Consider the following 23,723-nt stretch of genomic DNA (forward strand, 5'->3'; position numbering starts at 1 on the left):
TCAAGAAGCTTACACAAATATTAAGATAGACAAACGGCAACTAAATTCAATATATTCAAATCAAATGGGGTTACAATAATGTAATAAAATATAATGTTGAGCACTCTTGACTAGAATTACAAAAGCACAATTTTCCAAAACTGTAAATGGATTTACTTAAAAATTCTAAAGATTCCTTAGAAAATCTATAAAAATTTAATCCTAGATCATTTTCTATTTGAAATACAAATAAATCACATACAACGCCAAACAGGAGATATTTAAGATGAGGAAATAAAATAAATATCAAATGTGGCAATTCATAAAACATTTCCCTAAATCTTACAAGATTTGTGTTCAGATAAAATCAAAAATTATTCTAAAGTTGTACGATGTACGAAAATCCTCTAAGGACCTGTTAAATGACGAAAACCTACAAATCAATCACTATCATATTAGTATACTTTTGAATATTTCAATTAACAGAGTTATTAAATAAAATAAAGTAAAAAATAGCATTGACTATCTTTAAAATCTAAACTATTTCCAGATGACAAAAACAAATGAAATGCGGAATTACATTGATTAAACATAAATAGAGAAGTTTAAATCAAATCATATCGAGAAAATGATACCACAAAAGCTGTCAGTGGTGTACGTTTCTACCCCGAGGGTATCAATTCAAAGTCTCTAAATGCTTAACTTATTTGATAAAAAAAATGTATTTGAGAATATTATACTTAAAATATTATGAACTAAGAGAAAGATATAATTGAAGGCTCTTCTAGTTATCTTTCTTCTTCATTGGCATTAATGGTTTTGATTACCTCAAACATATTGGAGGTTGGCATTTGTATAGATCACTTTTAGCAGTAATTACAATCAATTGCATAGAATTTTGTTGAAAATATATATTCACTTACTATTAAAGCCTTGTGTATACGAATTATCTTTTTTAGCAATTTCTTTTATCTCTGTCAACATTTCAATGTAATTTACATTAAAATTGCTGACTTTCAACTCGTTACACTGATGCCGAAACCCTTTACCTCCTAGCCGTTCGATTACCTGTAAAAAGAACAGAATTGCAGTTAGCTCTATAGCATCAGTTTATTTTATTTATTTATTTATTTTTTAAATTGAACTGTTTTCTTCAAAGTTCATAAATTGACACAGTAGTATATATCCAAATATGAAGTAAAAGCGATTTTTACTTATCTACATATAAAGTTTCGGTTTCAGGTTTTCATCAATATTTTTTTAAACAAAATTCTTTAAAATCATAACTGAACTGTTTTACTCCGTACAATCAGAAATTAAAACCTAATTACTTTAGCTTTGTTAAATGGTAATTCCTCTACTTATTCGTCTAAGGTAAATAAGTATATATGATTAAAATGTATCCTTTGTCGTACTTGGTTTGCATCTTTTTTATTCAACTTTTTCCTTTTTAAAACATATTTTACCCCAGAAATAACCATCCAATACTCGTCCATTTTTTCTTTTTCTAATTTTGTGTCTGTAGACCGTGCTATCACTCTCCTATAATATAAAAGTCTGGATAAATCTGCTTCGATACTGAAATCATTTTGATCAGTTGGCAACTTCTCATCTACATATTTTGTTTGTAGTACTTGTATCAAGCAAGCCATTATCTTCAAGTTTAAGGAATACGACGATGCTTGACCTGTAAGGAAAAATTACATGTTGATTTAATCAACAAAAACATATCTGCTAATTCAAGATATTTGATCGATTTTTTTTGTGATTACATTTATGTTTTGAATATACATACACTAAAGGAAAAACAAGAGAATCAAACTATTTTATTTCCAAATCGAAAATAAGAAGGTTGTATGATCTCTCAATCATGTTTTGTTTTTATATATACATATAACGGAAAGCCTTTACATATAATAATTTTTTTCATGTCCTACTTTTTTCTTGTTTCTGATCGTAAATGTGGACTAATACCCAGCAAGTTAATTACAAAATCACGAATATTCCCTGTGATGTAAGTATCGATTTCTCTATCTGAGCAAGTTAACATTATAACGATTGACTATTGTATTCGAATGCTTTGCATGCATAATGGTCTGAAGAAAACTAATCTGTTCGCCTCTTTCTTCCAAGTACGTTCTTTTTACATACATTTGTGAATTACCTGATTTTGGAAATATCAGTTGCCATTGAAATGGAAGGATAATTCTTTTTCGTTCCAAGTCATCCAAAACTTTAGGTTCCTCAATCAGTGTTCCTTTCAATGCACCCCCTTGAAGTTCTCTATCAAATACAATTCTAACTGCATCTGTTGCGACCCTCGTTATTAGAACGGCTATTCGTAAAAAGTTCTCTTCTTCTTGTGATATTTCATCAATCTTTATTTTTTTACTATTTTGAACTAATTTGTCGTCTCCCTGTAAGTGTTTATAAGTAACTTTAATCAATTTTGCGTTCGTTCATAGTTCTTCAATTCAACATCAACAGATACATGGGATAAAAGAGTAGTGAAGAGGACATCCCAACTCATGAGACTGATTAGTTAAAAAATTACTGACAACGTATATAAATGTAGCACCCATCAAGGAGATCGTGTAGGTACAAAACCAGTGACAAGTCTTATCGATGGGTCACATTCGGCAAAAAAAGAAAACTGGATCGGGATTACGACGATTGGGATATATTCGTCGTTATTTGTGACGGTCAACCAAATATTTTATTTTCGATTTAATTGTTCATTATGTCATTTCTGGGTCTTTATAGATGACTATGAGGTACATGTATAGGCTTTGTTCATTGTGGAAGGGCGTACAATGACCTGCAATTGTTAATTTCTGTGTCATTTGGTCTCTTCTTGAGAGTTGTCTAATTGCCAATCATACCACATTTTCTTTTTTGTATCATGAAGTCGTCCGTAAAATGTTCGATAATATCAACTCCACCACTTCAATACTTTTCTTGTTAGCAGCTGACCACTCTCATGAAAGTAACGAATGGAAGGAACGCAAACCCTGGAATATCGTATCAACATAAATGATACCAATTGCTGATAATAGTGCTTTCACGAAACCAAAAATTGAAGGGATAAAGACACTTTCTACAGTAAAAAAGACATGTATGGCTACACACATGTTTCTTGTCACGGGACTTTAAATCATCAAGTAAAATTTTTAAGCAATTTTGAAAAAAAAAGTTTATTGGGGAAAATTTTTTGTCTTAACAAAAACGACGAAACGTTTGGTTTAAACAACTAAACAATTAGTTTGAAAATAAACCCTAAAGTTTAAGATCAGCGTAACTATCTTATCCAAAAGCGAATAAACAACAAACGTTAATCATACGTATACATATTTGAATTAATGAAAGCTGCTGAACAATTCATCTGAAGTTCATACCTTTGAGCCTCGTCGTCTTTTTCGATGTCGTCTACAATTCTTTTTATGAACGAGGAAAGAGTTGATGGTGTGAAAAACGTGTCCACATATTCCACATTCGAAAAGGTCGTCGTTTTCACTGTCTGATTCTTTTCAAAAATGAAATAAAGTATTGGTAATGTTTTCAAATAACTCTCTTTTAAAAAAAATTCTTTGATTGAACATGAAAGGTTTTACTTGTTAATATTTTTTTATACAAATCACACAACCGAAGTTCATATATATATCTAGGGGTCAGCTGAAGCACACCTCAGCTGCGGTATTGAAGACCCATTGGTGCATTCGGTTGCTCTTTGTTCGGATTGTTGTCTCATTGAAACATTCACTATTTCCATTTTCTATTTTTATTGTTCGAGTGAAACATTGTTTCGATACATGCTGGCAACTTTTTTTTATAGATTTTCGTAGCACCGCTATAGTGACAACATTTTGTGAGTATCCGAAAAAGACAAACTATCTATAAAATATATATATCAGTTGAATTTCTTCGCGCGAAAGACCGGTTGCAACAATTTATTGTTTTGTTTTCAAATTTTGCGTCTCGAACTTAAAACTATACATTTCTCATTTACATTTAGCAATCAACAATCAAACTATCAGACAGAATCAAAGAGCTACAGTTATACGTTCATATCTAAGAATAACATTATTATTTTTACTAAAACTACATTTGAAACTTTCTGAAATATTAAACAGTTACAATTACTATTATTATTTTATGATAATCTACAGAAGTAGTAATTGAAAGCAATGATGTTGCAGTTATCATGTTGTAGAATATCTGACCTATCAAGGAGTATAATAAAACAATCAATGTGTGCAACCTCCAATAAACTATTTATTGTAAATGATGCATATAAAGTTTTATAACGTACTGGCTTGCGGACATAATTATCTATATAGATCTTGTAAACACATACAAAATGTAAACTGAAATGAGTTGGTACCTTCAAACAATTCAGAAAACGTGACTGTAACATCTACTTCGACTGTTTCTAACGAATCTAAAGGGCATTTTTTAAACATGTTTTCTGTAAACTGAATGCACCTTTCCTTTATTTGATCTGAACTCTCCTTTTCAGATTGAGAAGATTCAGCCCAGACGATTAAGCAACTAGTTTCCATATGATAAACATATGTATCTTCAGTATCCAACAGTTCTGGTTCTCTTTTAATTTTTTTCTTTACTTCTGTAATCCATCTATTACCAACTTGAGTGTATTTCATCTGGTACAAACGTCCTGAAAAACAGTATAACGGAAATATCATATATTAACTTGACATAAATTGTAACTGCTAAATTATAAAGACAAGAACAAAACCTCGTAACCGCGGGCATTTAGAGAGTGGTTAAAATTATGCTGTAGAATGAATTGCTGCAAAAAATTTTTCAGAACGGACAATTTTATGAAAGGTATCAAAAGTATCTTAAATATGAACTGATGTCAATATATCAATTTAAATTTTTCACAAGTTCAAAATATTGAATGTACATCTGAAGAATGTCAACACAAAGGTCAACGAATATGAACGCATGATTTTTAGAAGACGAGTTGCTTTGTCACCATTCATTTTGTTTCAGTGCACAGAAAACATAATAATCGACATGAAAATCTTTTCAATTTCAGTCACTCGAAACAGATTCCACTGCAGAAACAGATTAATATGTGATGTTTGCAAATAAGATTTGAATTATAAATAGTTATCAAAGGTACCAGTATTATGATTTAGTACACCAGACACGCGTTTCGTCTACTTAAGACTCATATCAAAGTATTTTGAAAGCCAAACAGGAAGAAAGTTGAAGTGCAACGAGGATCCAAAATTCTCCCCCCCCCCCCAAAAAAAAAAAATAGAATCATAATATAGAACTGAACACACAATGCGATTTGTGCACAAAATCCTCATATAGTACTGAAATCTGTAAATCACGTCAGGAGTTGAAATTCAGTCTAAAATCGACGACATCAAAATGCGATTTGTGCAAAAAAAACTATATTGTACTGCTTTTAATGTTAATTGAGTAGTTTATTATAGTATACAGTTGGAATATAACTATTTAGAATAAAAATAATTCATGCATTTTATAGATTTGTTTTAATTTTCATATTGCCTGGGTCGGTATACGCTCGAAATAAACTCCAAAAATAACACAATTGTGGCTTGCATAAATAAAACATGACAAATAACGGTTCCAGGGGTCCCAATTAATCGGATTTTTATTCCTTTCAGGGACCGATGGAATGTTTGATATCGGTTCCTTGACTTAGGTAAACAAAAAGTAAAATCACAAAAATACTGAACTTAGAGGAAAATCAATTTGGAAAGTCCATAATCACATGGCAAAATCAAATAACAAAACGCATCAAAAACCAATGGACAAGAACTGTCATTTTCCTGACTTGGTACAGGCATTTTCAAATGTAGAAAATGGTGGATTAAACCTGGTTATTTAGCGCTAACCCTTTCACTTTAATGACAGTCTCATCAAATTCCGTTATATTTACATTGATGCGTTAAATAAATAGACAAATAAAATAGTCAAAATATTGGTACATCAGTCATCATCGTATAACAATTTTTGAAAGGAACAATTTAACAGAACACAAAAACATCTACTATCCACGAACACATTGATTGATTTGAGTGTCTGACGTCAGAAAATTTTATACGGCACATAAATTTGTCGTTCAATGTGCATCGAACAAATTTAAAATTTACATAGGCAATGTTAGAATACAGGGTTAAAAAATCAAAAGTATGTAAAAATAAATTTCAGAAATAGACCCGAAATTTAAACTAGTCCAAAAGTTATATATAGAAAATCATTGTATGTTATCAAGTTGGGAATTAAGATTTGTAAATTTCCCCAAATTCTGTGTAATTCTAAATAGTCATAAACAGGAGTATTGTTGAAAGTCCGTTCGATGAGGGATACAATATCTGAAAGTCATTATTTTCGTTTTCCTCAAACTCAAACCGATTGATCATAAGGGATGATGACGAATACTTCTATTCATGGTACCTATAGGAAAGGGGGAATGATGATCTATTTATTGTGGAAGGAAAGGAGCGACACACAAAGTAATGTCTTCTCGTTAAATAGTATAGGTTTAATAGTATAGACATTATAGTTTTTGGGTAGCTTTTAAACAGATAAAAAAAAATCACATATAGTAGCGGTATCTATTCAGAAACAATTTGAACTGCTATACGCTTCAATTGTGAATTTTAGTCTTTCAAGGCCATTTTGACATTTTGAATGCCGTCAGTTCAATAGTTTTCAGAAGCTTCTCTAACTAAACAGTATTTCGTTGATCTATACAAGCAAAAAAGAACCACAGAGTTGTCTCGAAATAGACAGAATATGCATTCATATACTGAAATTAGAGCTCAGAATGGTTACAGAGTTTGTTATCCGAAAGATAGGGAAACCAAAAGTATAACCGTACTGTTCTTTATTTTCAAACCATCTGAATTCAAAAAAAGAAGTAGTACTTAGAACTCCAAATTGTTTGAATAGCCCTTATATTACGAAAACCACTGGCATTTGTCTCGTATAGTTTTGCAATAAACATATTTACACTTTTGAAATTTAGGTGTATCTTGCCTCCGAATGACCTTCGATCGACTCCGAATCACCTTTTGACGTCAAACAACAATCCCTTTAAAATTGTGTGGTCAAATATTTTGAATTATGATGTCAAAGTTTACGGGAACCTGTGTGATTTTACATAATGGCGGACAAATGTGCATACAAGTGTAAATACGTCTATTCTTGCGTAGCTTTCTTATTTAAACTGATTCAGAAAATAATTTAGACTGTTGTCAACGTTGGTAAGAGGTATAACAATATTTCTGTTAATTTTGATTGTCGAACAAATAAACTCATCATAGATACAAGGATATTTTTTCATATTTACGCTAGACGCGCGTTTCGTCTACAAAAGACTCCTCAGTGTCACTCGGATCAAAAACATGTTTAAAAGGCCACATAAAGTGCAAAGTTGGAGAGCAATGAACTCAATATGGTATGGAACACTTTATAATTTTTTTTCTGCTATATGATACGAAATAGAAATTTTGCCTTGTTTTGAAGTTAAAAATTTGGATGTTTAATACTAATCGTCCACACTCAAATCATTTTTTTAAAGAATTATGTGCATAACTTTAATGTAATATTTCTGCTTAACAAGTATTCAAAATTTTCTTACTTTTCCTTGGATTGCGTTTTGTTGCCTTCTTCTTTCTCTACAAAATAATGTAATAAAACGAGCAATGTAACTTTTTTCTGAAACTCAAGCAAAGCATTAGAAAATGTATGCATCAAGTCAGCATATTACATATGTTTTTCACTTGATAAATAATAGTGTTTGATTTTTTAAAAGTTTTTATATACTTCCGCTTTTTTTAATCTTTAGATCGGTAATCTTATTAAACTTTTTTTGAAAAAAAGGGTTACCAATTTTTCACTGAATTCAATAGCCTGCTTTTTTATCTTGTGAATATACGTATTTGTGATATTCTACGAAATAAAATATAAATATGAAGTTAAATAAAAGAGGTACAGAGTAGACATAGCAGTTTTAAGGATTTTGCTAATAGCTCTAGGACCCTTTAAGGTATCTAACTCTAACATTTGTGCGGTCCGTAAACATCTTCGACTTTTTAAGCTTTATAAAATGTTTAGCTTAAGACGTATCCAGATGTTTGAAATTTATAAAATAATATTTCCAAATTATGAAACCAGGGTGTCACATTTTATCAAAGAGGGACGAAAGATACCAAAGCGACAGGCAAACTCATAAATCAAAAATAAACTGACAAAGCAATGGCTAAAAATGAAAAAGATAAACTGACAAATAATAATAGAAAACTACGGAATAAACAACACAAACCCCATTAAAAGACTAAGGGTGATCTCAGTTGCTCTGGAAAGGTAAGCAGATCCTGGCATACATGTGACACCCTTCAAAGTGCGATTGTGTAGTTCTTAAAAGTATTGTTAATTTCTGATAACAGTATGTTCTTGAATCAAAAAATACTAGAATATCAATCTTTAACAAAGACTCTTCATATAAATCATTGCAATAACCTTAACGTTACCAATTTTATTGAACTGGATGCGCGTTGTGACAATAAATATGGCCAAAGCCCAATCTATTCGAAAGCCTAAAGTTTACCCCCTCCATAAAAAGCCGTTTGAAGATTTTTAAGCTTAGTAATCCTTTCAAAAAGTCAACTTCAGCTTTGAAGAGGATGAACGGTACATTATTAACTTATGTTACGACTTGAAAAAGAAAAAAAAGATGTTTACAGTAGTCTTTATCAAGTGATCTTACCAGAGAGATAGCCGAAAATAAATAACGATCATCTTAATCAAAAGTAAAATAAGGAAAATAAACGAAATCCGTTTGAAATGCTAAACAGAAAGTCCATAATCAAGACATAGCTAGTACTTGTAGAGCCCTTTGTATCTAGGGTTTGGTGTGAGCCAATGCTCCGTGTTGAAAGACGTACACTAACCTATAAAGGTTTACTTTTATGAATTGTTATTTGGATGGAAAGTTATCTCATTGGCACTCATACCACATTTTCCTATATCTAATAACATAGTGAATTCTAGTATAATAATATTGTTATAATGACTTCGTGTAGACCTTTATCTTATATTTGCTCTGTTTCATAAGTTCTTCTTCGACGTTTGTATCAGATTTTGATAACATATAATTTGGCATCGGGCATCACTGACGATGGTTGTTGCTTCAACAAAAGTGAATGATCCAAGGATATAAGGGTATAAGTAGTAAAGTTTGAACGTCTAACGGTTGCCCTCATAATTTGTTCAATAGTTTAGAAATACTTGTTACAAATGCATTAAGTGCGAATAAGGGTACTGGTATTCAAACCCGTCCTCTCCATCTCGATCGAGACATAACCCCCCCCCCCCACCACCACCACCAACACACACACACACACACACACACACCCACAAATCAATGTGTATTAAACAAAACCAACATGACGCGTGGAACAGAATTGTCCCGACATTAAAGAACAACTAAAATATTTTATAAATGGTATCTTCTGTGTCTTCCTTTGTAGAAGTCAAAAAAGGATCAAAAGAAACTGCACCTTTAGAATTGATAACGATTGTTTTGCAGTACAGCTTTTAATATAGAAAACTGTAAATACAGATAAATTTACGCTATGAATGTCTTCATATGTAGACGTATAAAACACCATCTGATTATACATTTTTGTTGTATTTTTAAAATAATGCACATTCACATCTATATGTATATTCAAATTACTTGAGCTTGTAATTTGTTTTAGTAACCATTACCTTAGAACATATCTTTATATGTTTAGTGAACTCAACCAATTTTGTGAAGTTCTGTTGACATGGTCCACATGTAATCGTATCGTTTGTTTCGTCTAAATAAAATATATAGGTTGGTGTTAAACATATTGAGATGGCTCACAAATTAAAAAAATATATGACAAGGATAAGTTACAGTGTCCTCTTAGAATTCAATTTGGATATATGTGAACACTAAATTACTATTTTTAGTCGAGTTATTAAACTTCGCATTTCCTGTTTGCACTCTTCAAGGATATAGGCGGGATTTTGTACATAAATCGTTAGCATTTATTGTTTTAAAATATTTGAAGTTACCCAAGCATCCCATAAGTAGTTACGGAACATTTTTGCTTGCTATGAAAGTTATTTATCTATCTAAAGTCCATAGTATATTTTAAAAAAGGAATGAAACAATAATAGGACCAAAAACGTTTTTAATTTTAAGATATCGTATTTTTACATGTAATTGTATATGTCTACAAAGTTGGTCGTTGAAACAAATCACAATTCGCCATATGGTCTGAAAATCTATAAAGAGAATTTCGCTGAATTGCAACATTGAAATACTTAAACCAAGACTGCTTTCAAATCAAATGTTTATAATATTTTAATTTTAATATTTCTAATAAATTAAATTTCCTGACAAACGCTGCATGTGATGTTTACCCTTGGCTAACGATTGGAAAATATCTCATTTCAAAACTAGGATTTACAGCTTTGATATCTTAAAGATACAGTTAAGTCGGTCTCTTATCTTGACTCACATTTAGAAATATAAACAAAACAAAGTCGGTTGAAAACAAAACTTTTCGACAAAAGAGATAATTTCAGCTTTCCAATTGTGAACTTTTCATCTTAGTAGTAACATTCCAGCAGCTCCTGCATACGGGGTATATATCTTCCAATTGAAACGAAATACCCGTGCGTGCATTTCATTTCATGATTTTCTTGATAGAAGGTTGCTGCTCACAAGGAAGCTATTAAACCAAGAGTTCCAAATGGGAAGTTAAATTCAATCCCTTCGTATATTTTAAGGATTCCATCACCAGTTAGATGACCGTTATGGAATAACCGTTTCACAAATGATATCCGATATGTTCCTTACGTCATAACTTCAACCTCCCTTTCCTTTCATGAATATGAACTACCGAATTAGACAATTTACTGGATGTGTTATAAAATGAGCAACACGACGGGTTCAACATGTACAGCAGGATCTGCTAACCCTTCCGGAGCACCTGAGATCACCCCTAGTTTTTGGTGCGGTCCGTTTTGCTTATTCATTAGTTTTCTATGTTGTTTCATGTGTACTATTGTTTGTCTGTTTGTCTTTTTCATTTATAGCCATGGCGTTGTCAGTTTATTTTCGATTTATGAGATTGACTGTCCCTCTGGTATCTTTCGTCCCTCTTTTAAACCCGGTGTTTAATTCTTTTTACAAATTTTTCTTTTATCGTATTCATTTTACATATTTACCTTCGTTAGAACTGCTGTCTTCACTCATGTCACTGTCTAAAACAAAATTGAATTTTACTATTTATTTATTTTTACTGTATATGTTATTATTAGCGAGATCAACATTTTATTGGTCTTGGACTATCTTACGTGACACTGTACAAAAATTCATACTCCCTCTCTTAGTATCAGTGTTCAGTGCAACGTAACGTGTAATCAATGTATTTTGCGTTTTGAATGCTGTCACTGATCATTTATCGAGTTCAAAATCATTTCAGTTTATAATTTCTTAAACAGAACAAAATGTTGTCAAAGTATAAAAAACTCATTTTTTATCGGTAATATTTATGTCGTTTTTATTATTAAGTAAAGGAAAAAAAAATGGTATAGAAACTTCTATTTCATGATCAGAAAGTGAATAACAGTATATGCTGTGGAATAAAAAAAACATTTATTTTCCTCGGCTTATGGAAATTTGTAGATAAGTTCTCAATGATTGAAAGGCGGTGTCCTCAGGATATTGAATTTTCTTTGGTGAAAAAGTCCTGATAAGTTCCTCCATATATTACACGAAATCAATATCTTTTCATGTTTTATTAAAAAATGCGAAAATATATTATTGTTTTCAAATTGTATTATGTCAACATTTTAAAAGTCGCCAAATACAGATTTGTCTTCGTAATATTTCTTTTTTGTTTCAAACAAATGGTCATGTTGTCTTTTTTTCATACCTGGATTGCATGTATCTCCTCCTGTGGTTCGTATTGTCAATTGTATTTCTGAAAAATAAATATGATGGAAATTATGTCACCAAAATTTGTTTAAACAGTCGGCATTTTAAGGATAGGTTAAAAACAAACTATACAAGGCAATTTTAATAAATCTAATAATAAATCAACTACTTGGGATAAGAAGTCTTCAAAAACACAACTTATATTATGTATTGAAACTTTTAAAAGAGAAAATGATTTTCACAGTACAATTAACGATGTAGTTGTTTGATGCATGATAACCTTTAAAAACCTGTTATAAACAAGAATGTATCCTAAGTATACGAATGTCCCATCTGAATTAAAATAAGAACGATCATATCATAGGCAACATGTTCAAGGTTTCAAGTTGATTGGACTTCAACTTTATCAAAAACTACCTAAACCAAAAACTTTCACCTGAAGAGTTAAAGACGGACGAACGAACGAACGAACGAATGAACGAACGAACAATCGGACGCACAGACAAGAAAAACATAATGCCCATAAATGAGGTATAATAACAAGTTACCCGTGTCATTGAGATGATCAGAAGAGATCTCTGGTAAATCTCTCTCTACTGCAGCTTTGGTAAATTCATTCAAATTTTCTTCAAAGTCAGCACAACAGCCTTAAAATTTAAATAACACGATTAAGGAACAGTACATTAGTATAAAAGTAATATTTTTTAAAAGATTATATTTGATTTACTTTGATTGAACAAGAATATAGTATCTAATCATTTAATGACAATTGTTATGTTTTTTTCATCTTTACAGTGAGGAAAGACATGTTCATTATAAAATATACTTGTGTTAAAAAGGTATTTATTAAATACGACGTAAATACCTCTAATTGTTAATTTGTTTAGACATTCCAGTATGTGCCCAACCTTGTGTTCCTCTTTTGAATTGTAAATTGTTTGCAGCATATATTCAGGTACCTAAAAGTACATATTACAGGATGTTTTAGAAAAATTACAGTCCTGAAATAAAACCCTATACAAACGAAAGTGTTCTATTCAATACTGTCACAACTATTACTATAACCTGTAGAAGATTTACAAAGAAAAGTATCTTGCCATATTGTCAAGGAACGTTTAAGTTAAATGACCAATGACTAAAGTTGACACATAAGAATGTATAAAAACCCTCATCAAAGAAACGTAAAACAAGATTCATAATTGTGGTCGCTAGACGCGCGACTCATTGTTCAAACGACTCACCAGTGACTCTTTATACCAATGTATAATGTTTTGCTATCTCTATGAAAGTTAAAACTATTTGTTTTCTGCTCTTTTGTGTCCCTATTGAGCTGACTCAATGCCTTAGACTATGTCATTCTGAAATCGATATTAAACGTAAAAATGTATGTGCGAAAAAAAAAATATTTATTTAAATTCGTCAGGATGGTATTGGTCTACATGTCAAATCATGTTATACATATTGTCTAAGTAATTAACAACATTTTAAAATATGATTCTGTACGTACTTGTTTAGTTTTTTTCAACCATTCTACTAATGCTGTCTCACAATAGGTATTGTTGCATTCTTTCTTTAATTCTTGAAGTTGCTTAGCATAATCGTCATGCAAATCTAAAGCTTTTGCTATGCCAAGTATGTTGTTTTCTGTTATATCCCAAAATTCCTTAAATTCATCATCGTTGATGCGTGGATCTATTTTATGCATAATTTTATTACGAATAGAATTGATGCTTTGTGGATGATTTAGACACAGACACCATGTTAATACAGTGAACAACGTGTTGTCTCCATTTACCAGTGAAGAAAATGTGATATCTTTTTTTATCTTATACTGGCATGAGCATTCAGACTGACAAGCTGTATCCACTATTTCAAAAAGTATTCCAAACATATCTTTAGTAATTCGTAAATTTTTGTCAGGGATATCTCTATCAGAATTACACTTACAACAGCAAACGTTTTGGTGTGCTAAGTGGTAAACCTTGTGTACATTTTCATTCATAAATGATTCGAAGTTCTTTTCGCTATGCGGTAAATAAATTTCCCAAACTAATTTGGTACAAAAGTTAAAAAGAAAAAATCGAACAAATGTGAGATCTAATGCCTCTAGATTCACTTTTTCGTTTGCCTTCAAACAACAAAGTTCTCTGTTTTTTTGTGTTTCATGTTTGTCAAGGCGATTGGAATCTTTGTTAAAAATAATGAGCATTTGTGTTCCAACTAAGATAGTCCTTTCAGGCAGTTTGGGGTTCTCGTCACATTGACAACAGTGATTTCTGTTGTAGAAATGATAAATTTTATGCTGATGATCGTTTATGAAATCCTCGAACTCCAGACTTGTTGTATTTATGCACTTCTGCAATAACTGACGACATATATGTGTTCCATGCATACAAATCAATGTCAATAACCGAAAGAAGTTTTCCTGTTGTTTGGTATATGGCATTGTCTGCTTAATTATACTACAAAAGAGGCAAACTATTTGAAGGAAAGTAAATATTGTCAGTTGTATCGTGCAAAATAATCTTGTATGTTTTTTAATTTTAGTTCATTTATATGTTTTGGAGATCATTATGACGTTCAATTTTTACTGAAAGAGTATACTTTTCTGTTGAGGGAACGGAAGCCCGCTTTCGAGTGCGGAATTTTCTGGCTGTGTTGAAGACCAATTGGTGGGACCGAGCTTTTTATTATTCTTGGGTTGAGTTGTTTTCTCTCATACATAGTCTTTCCATTCTCAATTTTGTTTTGACTTAATCATGTTTTGTTTTTGTAGTAAGGGAAAGAAACCTTTTTTTCTCGTTTTTTTTATCTTTTGAACCTGCTTGATCTTTTAGATCGATCCCTAACCTTTTCACAGCGTTATTCATTTGTAATAATAGCCTGTTATACCATAGTTACAGTTTATTGGTTGGCAATGTCTTGAATCCATCCAGTATCCCAAGTCAGGAGCATTTGGTGCTCTTAGTCGTTGGTTGCTATATACATATAAGATAAACAGACTGTGCAAGTGTTGTATAGCCAGTCAATGTAGTTAAAAACTGCCATTTGTGGTATAAAATAAAGGAGAAATGAAAGATACTTGAGGGGAAAATTAAACATATAAGTCAACAATTACCTGACAACACCAAGGTAAAAGTAAAAATATATATTGCATAATGTATCACCTGGAAAATCTAAAATCCCTGTTGATAAATAGAAATGGAAGGTTCACAAACTGGAAGCACTAATCATCTCAAAGAAGTTAAATTCGGTTAATAACATTGGCAAACATAAACAGATAAGGAGAAAAAATAATATACACATGATAAACAAAATTTGAAACAGATGTTATTTTTTTTTCTTATTTCATCTGTTGTATACTAGAATGCCATAAACAAAGGAAGCAATGGAAAATACTTTTTTTTATATCATCCGTGACTATCCCATTTAAAGTGACCGATTAAGGTTAGAAAGAAGTATTGATCAATGCAGAATATGACGTTTGGTTCGTTTGTTTCATGTCACCTGCATTTAATTTTGTTCTGTCTATGCCTGTTATAACTTGCTTTACAGTTTAGTCATAAACGAAAAAGAACAGGAAATGATGTTTACAAACATTTCTGTTAGATACTAGGTTTTGTTCATAAACAACTTTCTGTTCAAGGGATAGTTTAAGAAAATAATTGAAATTTTGAGATATCAACCAGAGATCGAACGTAATGATAACAGACAGAATCAGTTCATGTATAAAAAAATACGGATGAACAGGAAATATATTTTTACAACATTTACTCCTGAATACTATCTTATAATCATCAAAAAGCTTCTATCAAAGTTTAGTTGAAGTCAAGGATAATTTGAGAAAGTTATATAATTTAAAAAAAACCAGAATACGAATAAGAGGTATTATAATAGTAATTAAGTCAGCTAATTATTTTATATGATTTCGGCATAACCAATATTTCAAAAGAGAAAGGACATCGTTTCTTTTCATAATGCTAACTTCCATGTTCCAGAAGGATAAAATACGACTATTCCATCGAATGACTTTCTTTAGATCCTCATCTATTTTGTTTTAAATAAAAAAAAGTCAATATTTTGTTCGCTACAAAAGTTGTTCTGGTGTTTTCACTTATTCGATAATGCATATTTTAATGTTTGTTTGTGTCGTAGAACAATGCGAAGTGTTTTTTTCCGACAGGAAAAATCTTAAAATATGCATTATCTGACTTATATACTGTAAAAAAAAATGTTTTATAAAGATTTGCAAAATTTAGAATCCTTTTTTTTACCGACAACACTAAAGTTCTTTTGTAATGTGCTTATGTTTTAATACGCCCTACGATTCGTTTAGAATGTAAAATAAAACTCACGAATTAATCAGATATAAACATTAGAAATTATTTTCCATACACCAAAACAATTGGTACTGTCACTGCATGAAATAAGACACAAATGAATTGTTACCATCCGGAAATGGTGTATGAAAAATGCAAGACACTTTGTAAGTAAATTATTGTACCATCCTAGTTTAAGGAAAGGGGAGTGCTATGGTTTTATTCTATTTGTAATGACATTTCTATCCCGGAAAAGTGATCATTTTTTCAACAATTTCAATTGAATGGAATGAAATATTCAAAATAATTTTCTTTTGATAGCAATACATTTTTAACAGATAATCAGGGTATAATTATTTAAATATCCTCCCCCACCCAACCCCATTGTGAGGTATGTGAATGCTATTCAATAGAATATAAAAATATCATATGATACAGTAAAAGATATTCATGAATTTTAAAAATTATAAACTGACACGAAGGGAGTACGAAATCGTGATACATGTGCAGGTTACGCGAAAACGAATATCAATACACGAAGGTTTATGATTTCCAATTCAGTGTGTATCGTTCTGAACATGCATTAAATATTTGCCGCTGGACGTTAAGCAACCAACAATCAATCATCTTATTCAATGTGAATCAATAAGATTTTCAAAATCATTCACACGAATTTGTGAAATCAGTATTTATTTCAAAGTGTTATGAAAGTTAAACATTAAAATCCTCTCACATATATGCCAATGTTTCTGTATTGTAGCGATAAATTAACAAAACTTCACGTTATTTGTTTTTAAAATTAAAATGCGGACAATGACGATTTTTCACAACTATCATAGATTGAATTTAAAAAAATTTATCTCAAATCGGCATGAAAAAACTATCAGGGAATATAATTTTGAAATAAATTCTAGTTTGCATTTTTGTCAGGGAAAATAATGACCTCACACTAGTCATTAGTTCGTGCCTTGTAGAATTTTTTCATTGAAACATGGAATCGTCCGGGTTGATTCTTCGAAGGAATGACCTATCGTTCTGAAAGAAAATAACTCCATAGGCATATAAATCTCGTTAATCACATACCCGCATATCTGCGTTTACATATTTCGATAGATACGTTAAGTTCGTTCAATTTTATACCACAGATTTTTTTACGTGATTGGTCTCGTCACGCTATTACTGTGTCTATAGAAATTTGGGTTTTAATAATTATAAATTCTTTAAACTAGTGTCGGTCCTACAAACATTTAAATATAATGATTGTACTGCAGAATGTGATTAGGTTTGACTTACGACATCCAAACCTGGCTCCTAGTGTTATAACGGTGTGCACATGAGTTAAAACGTAATCTGTTTACACGTTTTTATACTTCATATTTTTAAAATGCATACAATCAATCTGGAATTAAATTCGTGATCTAATTTTATCAAACAACATATTTTCTGAATATTTATGACAATTACCTTCACCGCTAAAGGGAAATGTTTATAAATAGAATAATGAAAATTTGTATTTTTATACAGTCACATTTGTAAATAAACTAATACGACTCTTTATGAATAGCTTGATTTCTCTTTTCAAACTAGGATGACATTTTGCAAATAATAGTTGATATGTATCAATGTCTATTACGAAAATGATTATCTAAATTTCCGGTTTTCGCGGAATGAATATGTCTCGGTTTAAATTATTAAATAATTCGGGCAGTAGGTCAATACTAACAAATAAAATGTTTTGACTATATTTAAAACCAAACAAACATCAGAATGTTAAAGATTTATATGGTGAAATTGTGTTTTAATCATAACGAACCTCAATAAATAATGTCGCAAGTTATAAACAAATATGTTAATGGTCAATAGTGTAACATTTGTTTACTGCATTTCGATAATAAAACAGACGACGCCATTTGTAGTGTTGCTATGGATGTTTTACAATGCAGAATTAAAACTAGTTTTTATCTTATTTTATTAACTTCTTTCACTGTGTTAAGAATAATAAATAGTTTTAAGTTATCAATAAATGTAAGATATGAAAATGTGGATTTACTTACAAACATGCTTATAATTAAAAAATAGGCCTCCATTAAATCAAATATCCATTGACGTCAGTGAACTCTAAGTATTAACAATTTCTATAAATAAATTACCTTATTAAGCAAAAAAGTCAACGAGGTATAATTATAGCGTATTCCATTTAAACCTAAACCTGTAGTAACTTTAATTACTGAAAAATAAATATTAACCACATTCGTACGATTACTATTACAAATACGTCAATGTATATATCAGGAAATATTGTGTACACACATATATTTTAAAAATCTTTTCTCAATAGACGGAAGTAGGTTTTTTTTATTCTTTCATTGTTAGTTGTTTGATTTGGATGAGCATGCCATTTTATCATGAGGTATTTTGTGTAATATTATATGTGCACTTAAAACAATTGATAAGATTTCAACTACGACAATAGGTTATATCATATTGTTTACAATAGTGTCAATTGAAATCAATATTATGGTAGATTAGCATTCTTCCGCCATCTTGTTTTTTTTTGCATTCATCATTATATAGTTTATAAAATGAAGAAGTGGTGTGATTGCCAATAGACAACTGTCCACAAGAGACCAAAACAACACAGAATTTAACCAACTATAGGTCACCGTACGGCCTTCAACAATGAGCAAAGCCGAAAACGCATAGTCAGCTACAAAAAGCCCGAACATGAAAATGGAAAACGATTCAAACGTGAAAACAAGCTAAATAAATTATGTGCAAATAGATGAACGAAAAACAAATATGTAACACAGCAACTTACGACAACCACTGAATTACAGTATCTTGGTTAAAACTAATAAAAAATATAAGTCACATTTTGTTTCGTTGGAATCAATTTAACAAAATCCAAACACATGTTGCACATGATCTGTTCATCCTTTTGACAATCCTGCGCTAACATCCATTTTTGTGCTTTGTGTACTATTGTTTGTCTGTTAGTCTTTTTCTTTTTTTAGCCATGGCGTTGTCATTTTATGTTTGATTTATAAGTTCGAATTTTCCTCTAGTATCTTTCGTCGCTCTTTCAAAGGAAGATCACCTAAATAGTAAAACAGTTATGAAAAGTGTTAATGAATATTGTATTATTCATACTTGTAGCAAAAAACCAAGTACATGTATTGCGATTTAATTTCTTATTTTATTTCTCTAAAGTTTTATACAAACCTGTATTCTAATATTTTATTTGACAGTTTTATCACATAGATTTCTTTACATTCACAAAATTGTATTTAATGTGGTATGATTGCCAATGAGACAACTCTCCAAAACAGACCAAGATGACACAGACATTAACAACTATAGGTCACCATACGGCCTTCAACAATGAGCAAAACCTAAACGGGATAGTCAACTTTAGAAGGCCGCGAAGGACAATGTAAAACAATTCAAACGAGAAAACTAACGGCCTTATCTATGTTCAAAAAATGAACGGAAACTAAATATGAACACATAAACAAACCACAACCTCTGAATTACAGGCTTCTGACTTGGAACAGGCACATATATAGAGAATGTGACGGGGTTGAACATGTTAGCGGGATTCAAACCCTCCCCTGACTTAGGACAGTGGTATAATAGTTCACCATCAACATCAGTTGAAAAAGACTTTACTTGTCAGATAGACAAACCATATGTGGACGTAGGTGGACACTTGTACATCCCAAAAAGATAATATGTATAGATCTGAGAGTACTCGCAATTAACCGACAGCTAGGAAATTTTGCATAATTTGTAGCTTGAAAAATTGCTTTGTTACAATGTATCAATGCTTTTAATTACTTTTCGAAAAAAACACAACACGACAAGATCTACATAGAGCAAAGTATATGAATATAAATATATACATGACATATAGTGTAGCATCCTACTATTCTAATGAATATAACGATCACGTGTTTCAAAGGTTATTTTACGTAAACGTAGCCTTGATTCTATTTCCATGTAAATGGAGGCTATGTTTCAATATGTATATTGGTAGTCAATAAAAACAAATCTTGCTAAATTTTATTTATGGCGTCAAGAAGTCACACATAACTACCATAGCGGAAGCGCAGCAGAAGACAAAATGAAAAGTATAGTAGGATATTTCTAGAATTGTATGTTAAATGCAGATTCTAAAAAAAATGAAATCTAATATGACAAGCTATGAATTGAAATTGATATTTTCAATAACATTTTAAAAATCTTGCAAATTAATACAACTTGAATATACAAAAACAAACGTTGACCGCCATTTTCTTAATACATTATTTACATAAAGTAGTATATAAATGAAGGACTTGCACTCAGTTAATACGTCATATATGGACATGTACGATTATATTGACACTTTGACTACGTCCTCGGTCAATATAACACATATAACGTACTGACCTCTTCAAACGTCCACAATTAATAAACATTTTTGAGGACGGATTTTTGTAATATCAATCCACATATTGTTGAAAGTTTACACAGGAAATTATAGGCTGCATTTCTGTAAACATCCGTAATTATTCAATTTCTGTTTGAACTTCCTTTGCTGATAAAACTGTGACACTTTAACTATGAAGTTAAGTAAAAAAGTATATCCTAGAATGGTAACCAGTATGTCAGCAAATCAAATCATCTATAAATATTAAACATCTCCACAAAAAGATGCGTGCTTAAGACACAGACGTACTTACAAAGTGCAACCATAATTGCATATTAGATGACTTTCATTTACATATTACATAAATTGGTATACATTTTACAATAGAAGGTTTCCAATTGGTAAGAGTTTATACGTAATGACATTACTAGTAATCTAATATATATTTGCCTCAATTGATTCATTCAAGAATAAATTCAGGACTTAAATATATGAAATTACATTTTGCTCTGCACTGTGCATGGCATAAACGTAAAACAAAGTCTTCCCAAATAAACAAAAAACAGCCACAAATGGTGAATTTAAAAAAGAAGATGTGGTATGATTGCCAATGAGACAACTATCCACAAAAGACCAAAATGACACAAACCTTCAACAATGAGCAAAGCCCATACCGCATAGTTAGCTATAAAAGGCCCCGATAAGACAATGTAAAACAATTAAAACGAGAAAAATAAAGGCCTTATTTATGTAAAAAAGTGAACGAAAATCAAATATGTAACACATTAACAAACGACAACCACCGAATTACAGGTTCCTGACTTGGAACAGGCACAAACATAAATAATGTGGCGGGGTTAAACATGTTAGCGGGATCCCAACCCTCCCCCTAACCTGGGACATTGGTATAACAGTACAACATAACAATGTTCAGATATTCTTTAACTGATACATTAGGTTTAATGTTTTGTTGTTGCTATTTGTACATTTCAACCTACATGTATCAGTCAATCTGTCATATCAATGTTTTTTTTTGTGTAGAGGAGACTTCATCTGAAAATTATAGGAAAACGCCATATTGGGCAATGCTAAAAACATAATGATGCAATAATGAATTTAAGAAGAAATTAAATGTTACCAACAATATTAAGGTATGAATACAAATGAGACAACTCTTTATCAAAGACCAAATGACGTTAATAGGCTGATGTCAAGGATGTAAATAGCTAAATTGGTATTTCAAAATAATATAAGACTCGAACATTTAACTCATCCAGTGATCAAATGACGTTTGATTTCGTGCTTTAAATAGAGGAATGGATTTTGCTTTTAAAATATTACTAGACATTAAAATTCAAGAACACCTGTAAAAAAGTAACCTTTATATAAACTAAGCTAGAAAAAAAATGTTATATTATGTCGTACGTCCTTTTAACAATATTTGAGAGCCATATCTGAATGTAATAAGTTTTAAGATTCACGCAGGTGGACTTATACCTTAACCTTCTTGTTATGCCATTTTGAGTTATATTTGGTGAGAAACGATTTTTTTTTCATGATAAAATATCACGTAATTAAAATTGCTACTTTTTACCTTGTTGAAAATATGGACAGTTGAAAGATTATCATCCATATAGTCAATATAATGCGTGTGAGTAGTAACTAAAAAGTAAATTATTCCTAGGGGGTACTCACTTCGCCAATGAACCAAAAGATTAAATATTACATATACGCATAATTAGGCTAAATGACGACAGATACATCATGCACGTTTTCAACTTTTTAGTCATGCATCATGTGCAACGTTTTTTGTTTTTGTCCTCGGGTTATGCAATTTGTCGGATATTCGATGACGGATAATATTTGATGTCTCTCGCGGAACAGTTTTACCTTTTTGTCTTTTCTATTCCTGTGTGCTGGTTTATATTTTGGACGCCATTCTTTTTTGCTTTCAATTGAAAATAAGGATAACAAAAAAAAAAAAACGAATCATGAATAACGGAAAACTATTAAATACTAAACTCGTTAAAATGGTATCTACACGTCTAAGTCTTCAAATTCGCTGATGCAAAAGTTTTAAAAATCGCTAACATCTTTAATAATGGTTACCCATTTATCTATTATTGTAATTTAAAAAAAATACATGTCCCCTCTTTCCACCAACAAAACGGTAAGGTCCATGGTTAATGGTCGAACATTTGCCTTAAACTTTTAAACTTTTATCAACTGAAAAAAAATCTTATATATTGACTCAAATGAAACAAATCGGGATGCGTATTCATTACGTAAGGCAAATCGGCCGATATTTATCTTAACGAACGCAAAACAAACCTTTAACGTTTAAAAGACTTCATATATTCACAATTGTCATTTATCAACACATAAGGTTAAATACTAAGCAGTTCAACCTATAGAAGTTTGTATATTAGACATTGGGAATCTAACTCAAAGGGTGTACGATCACAGAAAATAATTGAATTAAATTGTACTGGTATTTGAATTTATATTTCTGTTCCTTTTGGTAGCTCATTGCGAAATAAAGTTATGTGATTTTGAATTCGGAATAAAAAAAATACAGACAGTATAATATCCTCTTGTTCCTACTTATACTTTCATGGGAATTGGTTATATATCAAGATCGTTGACATTTTGGAAATAGTTTCTGAATTTGTGCGTTAACAGTTATCAAAGGTACCAGGATTATTAATTAGTACCGCCAGACGCGCGTTTCGTCTACAAAAGACTCTTCAGTGACGCTCATATCAAAATATTTATGGACACAAACAAGTAAATCCTCTAATTAGAAAACTTTGATTTTTTCGAAAAACTAAGGATGTTCTTATCCCAGGCATAGGTTACCTTAGCTAAATTATAATCTTGATTCTTTTGATAACTATTATGATGATATGGTACTAAACAATTATTGAGAGAGATTCTGTTTGATTGTTATATGGCGAAGGCATTTTCTTTCAATCAGTTTACTTGAGGTCTTTGTCAGTATTGTTTTTTTTTAATTCTAACTCATTTT

At 30.9% G+C, this 23,723-nt stretch overlaps 1 protein-coding gene across 1 annotated transcript; it reads right to left on the minus strand.

The window, feature by feature from the left end:
• Positions 1–894: 894 nt before the first annotated feature.
• On the minus strand, positions 895–12,608 carry LOC143058117 (uncharacterized). The gene is made up of 10 exons (XM_076231579.1): positions 12,514–12,608; positions 11,964–12,011; positions 11,254–11,289; positions 9,760–9,851; positions 7,628–7,664; positions 4,361–4,654; positions 3,375–3,502; positions 2,144–2,396; positions 1,446–1,666; positions 895–1,047 (listed from the first exon to the last, which is right to left on the minus strand). The coding sequence occupies exons 3-10, from the start codon at positions 11,279–11,281 to the stop codon at positions 895–897; spliced, it is 1,206 nt and encodes a 401-aa protein (XP_076087694.1). The 5' UTR covers positions 11,282–11,289; positions 11,964–12,011; positions 12,514–12,608.
• Between the last annotated feature and the right edge of the window lie 11,115 nt (positions 12,609–23,723).

The sequence above is a fragment of the Mytilus galloprovincialis genome, chromosome 14 (genome assembly GCF_965363235.1).
Source record: "Mytilus galloprovincialis chromosome 14, xbMytGall1.hap1.1, whole genome shotgun sequence".
NCBI classification, from domain to species: domain Eukaryota; kingdom Metazoa; phylum Mollusca; class Bivalvia; order Mytilida; family Mytilidae; genus Mytilus; species Mytilus galloprovincialis.

Excerpts from the sequence above, each read along its gene's own strand:
- LOC143058117 (XM_076231579.1), bottom strand. The coding sequence starts at position 11,281 with ATGAGTGAAGACAGCAGTTCTAACGAAG. Across the intron at positions 9,852-11,253 it reads AGACAGCAGTTCTAACGAAG|ACGAAACAAACGATACGATT; the intron begins GTAAATATGTAA and ends TATTTTATTTAG. Across the intron at positions 1,667-2,143 it reads ACTGATATTTCCAAAATCAG|GTCAAGCATCGTCGTATTCC; the intron begins GTAATTCACAAA and ends TTTTCCTTACAG.